The sequence below is a fragment of the Taeniopygia guttata genome, chromosome 15 (genome assembly GCF_048771995.1).
Source record: "Taeniopygia guttata chromosome 15, bTaeGut7.mat, whole genome shotgun sequence".
Lineage (NCBI taxonomy): Eukaryota > Metazoa > Chordata > Aves > Passeriformes > Estrildidae > Taeniopygia > Taeniopygia guttata.
Window position 1 is genome coordinate 5864515 of NC_133040.1, and position 13860 is coordinate 5878374.

A 13860-nucleotide genomic window follows, 5' to 3' on the forward strand; every position below is an offset into this window, starting at 1 on the left:
CTGAGGGCGACAGTGGCGGCGGGGCTGAGGGGCCGGCGGGGCTGAGGGGCCGGCGGGGCTGAGGGGCCGGCGGGGCTGAGGGGCCGGCGGGGCCGGCCGGCTGCGGCGCGATGCGGGGCGGCCGCCGCCTCTTCCCGCTGCTGCTCCTGGCGCTGCTGCCCGGGCTGTGCCACGGCAGGGAGCCGGCGCCGGGCGCCGTGACTTGCGGCTCGGTGCTGAAGCTGCTCAACACCCGCCACAGCGTACGGCTCCACTCACACGAGGTCAAGTACGGCTCCGGTGAGCAGGGCCTGGCCGCGGAGCTGGAAAATGGCGGGGCACGGGCTGTGAGGGGCCGAAGAAGCGGGGGGCACAGGTGGTGCCTGACAGGGAAATGGCGGGGGCGGGCAGGCAGTGAGGGCTGTGGGGAGGGTGGAGGAAGTTGGGTTTTTCCGAGGTTCATATTCTTGGTGCAGAGGGAAGCGGCAGGCCGGAGATGGGGTTTAGGGGTGGGCTGGAGACACGACAGGGACAGAGGGATGCCGAGGCCTGTGGGACAGGAAGATGTGTCAGCTGCTTTCTGGGCCCTGGAGTCGGGATGTGACAGGGGTGCTTTGGCCTCGTCCCTGAGATAAGCCCTGCTCAGTGTCCAGGCCCTCAGCAGTACCTTCCAGTGTCTGTCCTGGCAACGAGGGTGCTGGTCTGTTGGGGAACATGAAGACCTTGATAGTATTTTTGATAAAAGTGGGATGGTGTGAATAGTACCTGTCATGGATCAGATTTTTTTCTTGCATTCACCATGAACTTTGACAGTTTGCATCTGCTAACACATGCTGTGTTTCACTGCTTCCATCTGAAAGATGATTTGGTACCTGCATTCCTTTTGCAGTCAGTAAATGGACTGTGAGAATTAAGCAGCTCGTAAACATGAAGGCATGACAACGTTGAAGCAAACTTCTGTAGTTTTCTCGTGTCTTTTTGAACTGGGGAGGCTGGATAAGTCTTGTGTCATTTAATTCTATTCAAACAGGAAGTGGGCAGCAGTCAGTGACAGCAGTTGAAGCTTCAGATGATGCCAACAGCTACTGGCGGATCCGTGGGAAGAGTGACAACGGTTGCCAGCGTGGGACACCAGTGAAATGTGGGCAAGCCATACGACTTACCCACGTTAACACTGGGAAAAATCTGCACACTCATCACTTCCCATCACCACTCTCCAATAACCAAGTGAGTTGGTTTAAATCTTAAGCTTTTGTACAAGTAGTGCATGCTATTGACAATAGTCTCTCCAGTTACTTGGGTTTTTGGAGACTCAGACTTGAGTACCAGCTACCAACAGCAGTATGTCTGTGCATATCCAGATTCAAGTATAGGCTTTTCTGCATCTTAAAATGATGTATTTCAGTTCTTGACAGAGGTAACACAGTATGTGCCAGCACTGGTATTTCACAGTACTTTTAACAAATCTGCTTTTTTTTCTTTTTCTGCACTGTTGCTGCTGGGAAGGCTGTTCTGAAATGTCTGATGTTTTCTAGATGCAGGTGATTGAGTATCTCTCTCAACATTGTGAAGATTGCTCTAGAGCCAGGCAACTAGTCATGTGTTATAACATTAGGCATTCCTATGTCCGTGTTCCTTGGTGATCCAGTCTGTTAATCTCATTTGTCTTCTTGCTATCTCTATTTCGTTACACTGTTCATATTTTTCTGTCCTCCTTCCACAGGAAAACTGAACTGCTCTTGTAATCATACTTAAATACAATTTTGTACCTATCTAAAAAAGTGTAATTTCTAACTGTAATTCAGCCCCAGAACAAATACCTTTCCAAGATTGAAGATCTCTTGTAAATAATGGAGTTGTTGGAAGATTTTTGTTGTTAGTCATGTCAGTCTTCCATCAGGCTGTGTAGATAGGTTGTTACATTCAAACTTGGATGATGTGACTCTTTGTGGAAAAATTTTTCTTTCACCGTGAGTAAAGTGGCTGAAGTAATAAGGTTCATCTCTGTGTAGGGTATCTTGATAATCTGATAATTAAACATGATGGGAAAATAACTTTTCAAAAGAATTGTTTAAGGGAAAGATTTACTCTGAAACCTTCGTCTGGGTTTCATTTTTCAGTGTAGACACTTTGTATCTTGTCATTAAGGTAAGACTATTCAACTGTCATTGTGGGGTTTTGTTTTATTTAGAGTTTTTCCAGCACTTTTTGCTCAGAGAACAGGTTGGAGTTTGTTGGCACTTTGTGTTCAGATTGTCTGGTAGAACCTTTCTGCTTCTGGCTAAGGTAATTGTTGACAAAGCAAAACAACGGCACTTCTTTCCCCATCCTTGTCTTTGAACTGTGCTGGGTCTGTGGTTGATGTCTGTGTGTCCTGGAGGTGTTTGCTTACACTTTTACTTCAGGAAGCTTGTGTCTCTAACAGGAAGTAAGTGCCTTTGGGAATGATGGCGAAGGAGATGACCTGGATTTCTGGATTGTGCAGTGCAGTGGGACTTACTGGGAGCGGGAGGATGCCGTGCGCTTCAAGCACGTGGGGACTGAGGTGTTCCTGTCCATCACGGGGGAGCAGTACGGCCACCCCATTAGAGGCCAGCGGGAAGTTCATGGCATGCCTGCTGCCAACCACCACAACTATTGGAAAGCCATGGAGGGAGTCTTCATCAAACCCAGTCTGGACCCTGCAAAACACGATGAGCTCTGAATTGACACGGGATCCAAAATGCTTCGTTTGACTCCAGTGTTTGGAGATGCTAATCCTTGGTTTATTCTAAGTCCTGCCTTGCCTAAGTAACTGATTTTCTGTGTTACTGAAGGGCATTAGTTCATTCTAGGAATGCAGCACTTCTGTGGGGAATGGCTTCTGCCAGGTTCAGCCACTGACATTTATTTGGTGAAGTCCTTTCTGAATTTCCAAGCTTTATTGGTGCAACTAGTTCATACATCTGTTAGGTTTTGTTGTCATTTGTTTGCTTGTTACTTTTTCTTGAATTTGAAGAAAATTAAAAAATGAAAGTAATACTTTTCTCTAGTCTCAAGTACAATAAAACTTTGTATTTTGTAATCTTTTCCAGCTGTAATTAAATATTTAGAAACTGATTTCTACATCCTAGTGGAAGAATGTTATTGATGAGGAGATGGATTGAGTAGAAACGGAAAAATTGTTCTGAAATATGGTGTTTTTTGAATGACTTACATTCAGCTATTCAGTCTTTGAGTTAAAAAAAGTATCCATTTGAAAATTGCATCCAATGCCTTATGAGAGTTTAATTCTGTATTGTATTAGAAGACTTGAAAATATAGTGTATGTTGGAGTAAGAAGACAACATTTTAATAGTTGTACTTTGTCCAAGAAATTCAGATGTTCTAGTAGTGGTGGTACAGCTGATTGTCCATTGGTAAGGCTGCTCTGCTCTATGAACAGGTGCAGAAAACTGCTGCTTGCTTAATTAATATTTGAATTTTACAGAGTTTCTTATGGTGTAAAGGAACGGTTAAATTTGGCTTCTGTGTCACTCTACAAGATCAATATGACAATCCAAGTGAATAAATAGTGAGACATACACCTATGTGGGCTTTTTTATGTGTGAATCCAGAAGAGCAAAAAAAATCTGAGACAATGGTTTGGTCATGGATTTCTGACAGAGTGGTATGCACTGGAGTGCTAGCAAGGAATCTTCACTGAACAAGTTAAGAATTGCTGTGTTCCTCTCTGAACATAAATTAATTCTTCACATTTTTTACACAGTGTTACTGGAAATACTGATTAAAATTCAAAATACCATGTATTTATGATTTTGTATCAAATTGAAAAGCTCACTGAATGAGTGAGAAAAGTCAGAACATTCAGGTGTTCTTGTTTCCATGTGTAAATAGTTTACTGATTACTGTGCTCATTAGTCAATCAGTCAAGGAAGCAGGAAACTGATTTAGTGCTCTTACAGCTCCAGTCAGGAGCTGCAGTGTTGGTGTTGTGTTGAGAGGGTGCAGTAGGCACTTGAGTTCAGCTTTACAAATCCAGCGGGCTGCTCTGTGCACCTCATGCAGGAGTGCAGCCCAGGCTGGCTCCAGGCTTTGTTTAAGGATTTCCTGCTTGGGGAGATCTGTCCAAACCCTATGGAACAAGGAACTTCTGTAACAGCATTTCTGGTGTACCTTGCTATTTTTCTTCAAAGGAAAAGGTAAGAACGCTTTTTTAGTAATTTTAGTTGCATGTGTGTATTTGGGATTGCAAGGCAATGTAAGGATTGCAGGCATTTTGGAATTTAAATAGACTGGCTTTTGCTGTTTTGTATTAGAAGTAAACTTTCCTGTGATTAATGTTTCAGGTTCACTGATACTCCTGACTAATTGGTATTGAGGTTATAGCTATAAAAGGATAACTATTTAAAAACAAACCAAACCTGCATAAACAAGCTTTTCCCTTTTTAAGGAGAGCTTTTCTTTTGAACGTGGTCCACACATAAACACAAAAAATGTGGTGGCGTTTGAGAGGAGGAAGAAATAGTCTTGGCAATGAATTCTCTAAGTTCACTAAGAGCTAAAAGGCTTTGTGCCTACACCATATGGGCTTAGTGTTTGTGCACCCGTGGAATTCTAAACTGGCTGAGAAGGGTTAGAGCTGTGGGGCTCATCTTGGTCTATGTGCCAGGTAAAATCCCCACCCAATGATTGTATGTGCCTGGATGTTTCTGTCCTTGGCAAAGGTGGTTTTCAGTCTTATTTATTATGCTTGAGTGGGATCTCACTGGACCTTTGACTTTCTGTTCTGGATTTGAACCAAATTGATTTGGTGAGGCTGTGAAAAAACTTTTAGCCTTTATTGCTTACTTTATTATGTTCTGTTCTGAAAAATGTTTGCACCTTTTGTTCCTAAAAGAACCAAGCTGCCACACACAAATATACCCTTGAATGCCCCAATTTTTATCACTATAAGTGGTGGCCTGAAGGACTCTCAAATAAGGCTGTTTGAAGTACATCTTACTTTGGAAAGATGTAATATAGTAGTCCAAGAACTACTGGTACTCCTAGCATGCTGAATTCTGGCTACAAAAGTCATGTTAATGTAGCAAGTGCAATAATTATAGCTGTGAAAAATGATGGCTTGTGGTCCTGTGCAAGTACTGAGATTTCAGAGTGTGAATCAGGTATTTTTATTTACTATGTCTGCACATAAAATTCAACTTTTAGTCCTCCCCCCAATGGGTAAGGATTAGAGACTTGGAGAATCTGTTTCTGTATTGCTGTATGGTGGTGTTTGTTTTCCATATGATTTTTTTATCTGCCTAAAGCTCTTGGGGCCTGAGGGTAAAACATGAAATGTAGATATAAAAGTTGGGAATTCTGTTTTATTTATTTTCCTTTATTTTAAAGTGATACATATTATACCTCCTATCAAAATTCTCTGTATTTAAACTTGAAAAGTTAAATGAAACCTATTGATTTTGACTTCTGATGCTAGCAGGAAAGAATTCTTTCAAATAACTGACAGTTGCTTACCTGTTTCTCACTTTTTTACTACAAGAACTCTCTGAAAAGGTGCACCAATGTTACTTTGTACTTCTCCTTTAAGAAATCAGAAAGGCTTTTGGGGAATGAATTAGAAGGATCTGTATTTATAATTGTTCTCAGCAGGAATAGTTGCTAGTCAGTCTTTGAAATCTGTCAATAGTGCATTTTACACATATATCTATATCTAGTTCAATATGAAATGACAAAGAGTTTCTTAGATATGTTAATTTTGGAGGCAAGTGTGTGCCTACAGACATTTTTACTCTGTTTCTGGAAACTCTTTAAAGCTCTGTACAACTGCTCGACATATGAACACTTGCCACACATTTTGACTTTTTAGTCAGGATGAATGAAACCTGGGTTTAGTTCTTCCAGTGTTCTGGAAGGGCTGTGTTGCTTACTGATTCTTTATTCTGAATCTTGAGGCTAAATATAAACCAGTGATTATATTTAAATGGTATAACCAAAATTTAATTTATTGTGTTTAGGAATACTAATTGGGTATATCTGCTCTTATTAGGTTAAATTATCATATCATTTTAAAGAGGAAACAAATACAGTCAAAGCAAGCCTGTAACAATGACTCTCACTCAGCAGTATTTCTAAGCCTGTTAGTTTTGCTGAATCTTCTCTTGTCTTCTGCCTGCCTTCCCCAGCCCTGAAGCAGTAGCTGACACTGTAGATGCACCACATTTCACACCTGGCCTAGACAAAGACTGAACTGTAGCAGTGTCTTCTTCCAGCAGCAGCATCCTGCTGGTGTCTGACTCCCTTGGCATCCTTGCTACCTCTTTGCTAAATTCCCTGCTGGCAGCTGAGAACTGTTGGAGAGCCTATCAGAGATTTGTGTATGTAGGGTGTCTAATGCTATTGCCCCTCTATCCTAGTTTTGAGTTTGCATCTGTGCCCTTTTGGTTTTGCAATTTTCTCTTTAAAAACATCTCCTGTAATCCAACCCTGGGCCACCCATCAATTATATTTGATAATTAATTGCTTCATAACACGGCTGTTTCATCAGCTGCCTTTCAGGAATTCATGTGTTTGGGGTTACAAGACAGCACTTGTGGTTGTATCATTTAGCTTTTTAAGGAAGCAAGAAAAGAAGTTAAACAGGAATATTTGAAGCTCAGGAAGTGTTTTCCTCTTCACTGTGCTTGGTTCTATCCTGTGGGGTAGGAAGCACAGGGGATGGTTTTCTTCCTCAAGGAAGAACAAAACATTCAGCCTTACCAACCTGGAGTTACATGGGAAACACAAGGCAATTTGAACATTACCTTAGGGTTTAAAATGCATGCAGGTCACAAACATTAATAAACTTTAAGCATTTTGAAAAACCTTAGGAACTTAAAGGTATAAGTATTTCATACCTCTTCCAGGGATATTCTAAACACCTTAGTGCTCCCATGTTTATAAATTCTTTTATAGGGTGTGCGGTATTTACATATAGGAATTTATTTTATGTGCAAAAGAGGGAAACCCAGCATTAGGTTCTTCTCATCTGTTTCCTGAATCAAACTTGCTGTAATTGCAGTAATGCGTGGAAATTGATTGAGACATGGTCAACCAATTTCTCTGAGGACAGTACTGGTTTATTTTGGGTGTGTGTGAGCAAGGAGGGAATATAGTGAGCACCTTGAAAAGTAGACTTCAGCAGCTGCACTGTTCAATGCTTCTTTCTATTTAAATTGCATAAAATTTCACTGATAATGAAAACCTCTTTACTATATTTGGTATTGTGCTAATTCTAAATTAGCATAAAGTTCACAGTGGAATCCTGTGATAGCTCTGATACTGATTCAAGCTGCTATTCTGTGAGGGATTCATCTGTTTCCTCTCCTTTGGGAAAATGGTGTCCTGCTTCATTAGGACAAGAAGCGTTAGAAGCTGTATGACATCTCAAGGGTCCCAAACCCTTACAAAATACATTACAAATTAATCAGAACGTGTACAAGCTGTAAAGCTGTGTGATTACTTCCAATGTGTTTTCTTTAAGTTGGAAAAATAATGTGTGGGTGCTGGCTTTGGCTGTGTGGAGGACTGTTGAGCTTTGCCTCAGAGCTGTGGCTCTTTGCTTGGTTTTCATGATGGTTATGTATTTATCCACCTCGGCCTCATTTTGTAAGAGTACTCATTATTAGTACAAGTGTGTGCTGTGCTGAAAATCAAAGTAGGTGGGGTGAATCTAAGTGCAACTCAAACCACAACTGAACTTAAGACGCAGTAGGTGCCCGATGTTGTTATTTTTCTTCTACTGATGCTTTCACAGCCCCATCTCTGCGTGCCCGGCTGCTGCAGCCTGGAAGGGTCGGGCTGACTTCAGCCGCCTTCCCGCGGCTGCCTGGCTTGGCGGTGCCCGCAGACAGCCCCTACACGAGAGCTTCTCTTCTGTGCGCTTAAATGCTGGTGGCTACTCTGTCCTGCCTAGGGGACAACCCTGTGGATGAGCTGTATAATAACTTGCGTGGGGTGGATGCGGGCAGGGCCGCTCTGAGGTGGAAGGGGCGGCCGCTAGTCAGCGCTGCTCCTCCGCCTTCCGCGCCGCTCCCCAGCGCTGCCTGCCTGCGAGCCGTGTGCCTCTGGCAGCCCGGCAGGGTTTCAGCAGCGCAGCTTTGATCGCCGCAGATTTATACTCTTCGGGGGGAAACAAATAACATCCGCTTCCCCCGCGTTACACTGCTAAGGCGATCAGCTGCTGCAAGACCGCCCGTGCGGCCCTGCCTCCTTAGGTGCGCTCTGCCAAGTCATGTACTGCTCGGTTATTAGAAGGGAAGTTTAAAACATTAGCATAAGCTCTGAAGCGGTGCTTCAGGCGTTTCTGTTTACTGTTTTTCTTTAGAATTGTTGAAATGCGGCCAAGGATGAAGTCTGTTTGCTTACAGTGTACATTTAAGGCAATTATCTGTATTGTAAAATTAAATACTGCTTTCTGCTCGGTGGGAAAGAAAACGCACAAAAGGATCGTTAAAAAGGGAGCTCTCCTTGTCCTGTCATGTACTAAAAAACGCATTGCACTTCGCAAGATCTCGATAGTAAAAGCTAAAACAAAACGATCTGTTCCTAACTATCATAGGCTGCACGTCAGTGGTAGTTACAGGAACACCTCTTATCCCTAACGTAGCTCACCTGGCTTTCCTCGGCTCTTGCTGGACCGCTTCCCCTGGAGTAGATCCTGTGCCATCCACCGAGGATTCCCTTTGGCATGAGGATGAAAGCCGAGCTGCCATCTCTTACGGACACGGTATCGGTTTGCGAGCCACTGCGAGATTTCTCCCAGCCATCCTGCGGGGATGGAGCTCCCACTGGCTTCGTGGATCACCCACATCGCGCCCCGCCAGCCGTCCTCAGTGGGGACAGCAAGCGGCGGTCCAGCTCCCCTTCCTACCAGCGCAGTTATTGCCGAGGGCTTTGTGCACGTGCCAAAAGAACGTGATTTTTTTTCCTGCATGTCTGGCTGGCGGTGCAATTTGGGTTTCTCGGCATCCGCCGCCTGCCGATATTCTTTCATGTCTAGCGGAAAGATGCTCTCGCTCAGGAACCTTCAGGGATTCCGGGTACCAGTAATTTGCATGCCAGCCGCTGCTAACGGCGATCCTTGGGCGCTGGCAGGAGACACTCATTCTCTTAGCGAAATTGTTCTCACGGCTCACTCTACCCCCATCCCTCTCCTCTCTGCTGGGCACGATCGGCGTCTCTTTATTCAGCTTCGCCCGCCGCAGCGGGGCGTGGAGGGAGCGGGGAGGTCCCACGGTGTGCGCCGGCCCCGCCGGAGCCCCGGCTGCGGGCAGAGCCCGGGCCCGGCAGAGCCTGGGCGCGGCGCGTCTCCCGTGAAGCGCTGCTCGGCGGCTGGGAGCGGCACGGACGGGGCTGCTTTGGGCAGCGCCCGTGTCCGATGGGTCAGCGGAGAGGGCGATTCCTCCTCTGCCTTCACCCGACTTCCTCTGGCCAGGCGGCAAATTTAAAGCCCAGTAGTTCAAGAGCCCAAAAGGCTGCAAAACCGAATCGTTGTGCCTTCTTGTGCCGAGAAAACACAGAGGGGACTCAGTCAGTACCTGCCCTGGAGAGGGAGCTGACAGGCTCACGGGGGCCCTGATTGCTTATCCCGCATCAAGGACGCCCGGAGGCCTTCGTGCTTAGGGGTGTTCTTACCGTGCTTTTATATGGCTTGTGAGAGAGCTTCCGGCCCTGTCCGGCTGCTGACACTGCGAGAGAATCACGCCGTAATGCATTCTCATCAGTTCCCGTCCTAGTACAAACCCATCTAGCTCGGTAACTGGCTTCGGCGGGCACACGGAATGTGATGCGGGAAAGTAATCACATAGGCACTTGTTTAATCACCTGTCTACTCCGCTTGTATCCTCCCTGCTTGTTCAAAGCAGGAAGGGTCGTGACGCGTGCCAGCAACATCTTACGCTGGGCTAGCGTTGAGTGTGTTTGTGACCCCATTGCCAAAGAAAAAAAATATAGAGCTCTTATAGCATTAAACCTGTGCGGGTAAAACAGACCTCGAGAAGTGCAGAATGCAAGGCTTCTCCTGAAATTGCGCCCAAGGGAGCACCATCTGCTCTCTCTTGCAAATATTATACTTTTGAACACATTACCTCTGCTTTTGCTAGGTGCGGATGTGCAGATGATTACTGTCAAGCTGCAGGCAATTTTCTATAGAGCTGCACAGCAAAACACGTTTATGTTGTGCTGCGTTTCCTCAGCAATACAAGCCCACAGTGAGATTGGCTCTCAGTCGAGCTTGGAGACTTCAGTCTCAAGGGCAAAATAGTTTAAAATGTTAAAATATTTGTCTCTCTCAATGTGCGTTGTTTTCCCTCATGGTATGGGCGGCTGTTTATTGTGAGCAATTAACTGAAATCTTTCTCAAGAAATCCCAGCAGCCTCGGAGCCCCTCGGTCTCGGCTCTGGTGGAAGAAGTGCTTCGTGACGCCCCTTAGGAAAACTGCCATTCCCAGGGCTAAAGCTGGGCGCCAGAGGACAGGAGGGACGCTGCTCGGCAGAGGGCGGGGAGGGGCGATCCGACCAGAGGGAACAGATTCGGTCTTTAAGGGGTAAATTCGCAACTGGGAGGGCACAGCTTCCCTCCTCCCTACTCAGAAAGGTAGAGGTACTTGTGATTTTTTTGGAAGCGGCAGATGGAGTTGAAGGGACACCGCCCTCCGGGAGAGCAGGAGTGGGTGGCAGAGAAAAGCCTGAGAACCCTCCCAAGACTGGAAATTTGACATAGCAGGTTTTTTCGGCTTCTTCCCCAGCGACACCCGAAAGCCGAGCCGGGGAGCGAGTGAACCCCGCAACTCTTGTTCTGCAGGGACGGGGAGGTGGGGTCCCGAATGTGGGGAACATCAGAACAAAGTGAATATGCGTGTCAGTGACGGAGAGCGAGGGTTTCCGAGCCCGGCGGTGCAGGGCAGGGGCGGGGGCTGCGAGGGGCAGGGCGCAGGCGTGGAGCGAACGTACAATGGGAGCTGGCCAGGGGAGGTGGTTCAGCATCCTCAGCACGAACCTGCCGCCGGGGCGGCTCCTGCTCTGCCCACAGCACGCTCCTGGCTGGGACCCCGCGGCGGAGCTCCGGCAGCGGAGGTTGCGCCGGCTGCGTGCCACGGCACTGGCCCCACCGGGGAGGACATGCTGCGCCAGGCGGCTGCTCCTGAGTGGGATGCTACATTAAAAGATGCTTTGAAGGGAAGATAATAATAAATGCCGAATGTTGCTTTCCCTTCCAACCTGCTTTCTGAGCTCTTCTGCATAGGAAATTTGCCCAGTCTAGATAGTTCTTGTCAGAAAACCACCTTGACACTAGATCATATTATCTTATATCTGGTGCCTTAAGAAACTGAAGGAAAAGTGATTGTTGTTCAGTCTGAGACACTATGGTTTATACTGAAAGAATTCCTTAGTATTTAACCTAAAATAAAATTCCATCATCATAAAATGTTAGCTGAAGTCCAGGGATCTTTTGGAATTAATAGGCAGAGCTATGCTTAAGGTACTGATGAGCAGTACTCAGTTTGTAGCTGCAGAACTGAGTGATCCCAAAAACGTGTTAGTGCTTCTTCGTCCCATCTGGAAGAGAAAATTATAGGTTTTCTTTGCCTTGTCTGTGAGCAATGCTCTGGGTTCTGGGGCAGGTGCCCAAGAAGCCAGCAGGAAGACAGAGTGACATGCCCAGGGCTGCCCAGGTGAACCCCTTCCCTCCCCAATATCCTTCTCCCGCAGAGTGGGGGAAGATCACCCGCTGCCTCTCTGCCATGGGCTGCTCGGAGCAGGTTAAAATGGCGACGGGCACCTTGTCCCTCGAAGGTAGGGACTTTTGCCTGTCCCTGTCCGCGGTCCAGGGGCTGTGGGGTGACCAGGAGCGGATGGGAGCCTGGGCACGGCCGCTACCGCCCGGCTGAGGGAGGCTGGGTGTTCCGCTGGGAGCCAGCCCCTCTTTGGTCCGGGGTGTTGTGGCCCCTGCTCGAGCCTGCGGGGTGACACGGGTTCCCCACGCCTCGCAGCCCTTCTCCGCCCGCTGCTTTTGCCGCCGGGAATGACCGGCTGCAGGTGCGAGACTCTCACTCACTCCTTTGTGGAAAATGCGGCAAAACACAGTGCGGCGGCTCACCCCCAAGCCCCTTGGAGGGCCCGGGAGGTGTTTTCCCGACGGCACGGTCGGGGCAGCAGCGGGCTGTCTCCGGGGCATTTATGTACATCCGTGGGTTTAAATTGAATAGAGAAGAGCCAGGGAAAGATGTTCTTGCATTTCGGGCAGAGGTATTTTGGGCAGAGATAATTGGAAATGTGTGACTGAGTAGTCTGAACAATACTTGCTCCTGCTGTGTCATCCCCCCTCAAATGATGTTTATTGTGTGCCCCCAAGTTAATAAAAAAATTTCAAGACGTCTATGTCGAGAAGTGGTTTTAGCCAGTGTCCCCTTTTCCCCTTTTCCCCTTTGCTCTGAGCCTGTCCTCCCCGTCTTTGCTGGGACTGCCAGAGGTGACTTTTCGCGTCAGCCTTTCACACAGGGTAAGGCAGTGGCTTCTAGCACACCTTCCCCGACGGAAGGGGGGCCGTCCTCTGCCTCCCTATGTCACGGTGGGGAAAGATCCTCAGGCTTGAAGCCTTCCTTTTCATCAGAGCCTGCGAACAAAGCGGCGGGACCGACTGTCAGCAGGATCCCCTCATGAGCCGCGAGCCAGAGGCCCTCGGAACCCCCAAACGATCCGATTGCGGGGACCGGTTTCACCCGGCAGCAGCTGTCGGGCTCAGCCGGCTGCGGTGCACTGGCCTTTGCCGAGCACCGAAAGTGAGCCTCGGGCACCGAAACCCTTTCTTTCTGCCGGCGGCAGCGCTCTGGGGCTGCCCGTGCCGCTCGCCGGCCGCACGGTGCTCGCCGCGCCGTCGGGGCAGCGGGCGCGGAGCGGAGCCCGGGGAGCCTCCCCCGGCCCGGGGAGCCGCTCCGCCGCCGGAGGGGGAGGGCAGGCTGGGGCTTTGCCCCTCCCGCTGTAGTGCCGAGACCCATTCATTCAGCTCGCCCAGGCTTTAAAGACCCCTTACCCCACTGTCTTCCGTAATACAGGGTGCAAGTGGAAAACAGTTCGGCTTCGCTACTCCTGATATAAGTATTATCCTGATTCTCCCGCCTCTAATTAAATTATCCCGGGTGTGTGTGTTCCTTTTTTCTTTTTTTATTTTTCCCCCTCTTTTTTTTTTTTTTCTTTGTGTGTGTGTGTGTATGTGAAATTTTGAGGGATGGGGAAGAAATCGGTAGTTGTTTGTTTGTTAAGTTTTCTTCCTGTAACTTCCTGTAAAAATTTACCTTTTGGTAAAGTTGTCTGTGCATGAACAGGGAAACAAGGGGTAGAAGGGAATTCAGAGATCAGAGAATTCAGACATTCAACCAAAACTACTCTTTCACTTGCACCAAACACTGCTATAAATGTCCTAAGTTAATCACTTGGTGTTTGGGGATAGGCAGCGAGAAATCCTTAGCTTTTCTCCTTCTTCGGTGTCTGTAACAGCTTGCACATGAAGATGACCTCCATACTTCTCTAGGGTTGGTGAGAGATCCCCTTTTCCTTTAGAATGGGAAGGTTTTGATTTTTTCCTCTCAGAACAAAGCCTCCCTTTTGTTTGAATTTTTCAAAATAATCTAGAGATGTGTAAAAGGTGTATCTGCTGTGAAAAGAAAACTAAGTAACAGAATCTTGTGCTGGAGTGCTGTGTAAACTCAGATGGCCATCACCCCAACCTTGTTTTGAAATATGACAAGAATTCACAGTGGTGGAACAAACCTGTTTGTTTCTAGCACTGTGTGATGGTGGCTTTTGTAGTCAGTGTAACTCCCCATAGATTTTAATTGGGCAAACTGCTCACAAATATAT

The 13860-nt window shown here is 47.2% G+C and overlaps 1 protein-coding gene across 1 annotated transcript; it reads left to right on the forward strand.

Annotated features, from left to right (window-relative positions):
- Window positions 1–3544, forward strand: SDF2L1 (stromal cell derived factor 2 like 1). The gene is made up of 3 exons (XM_002199053.7): window positions 1–279; window positions 1010–1206; window positions 2405–3544. Exons 1-3 carry the CDS (start codon window positions 111–113, stop codon window positions 2681–2683), a joined length of 645 nt encoding a protein of 214 aa, XP_002199089.1. The 5' UTR covers window positions 1–110; the 3' UTR covers window positions 2684–3544.
- The last annotated feature ends 10316 nt before the right edge of the window (window positions 3545–13860 follow it).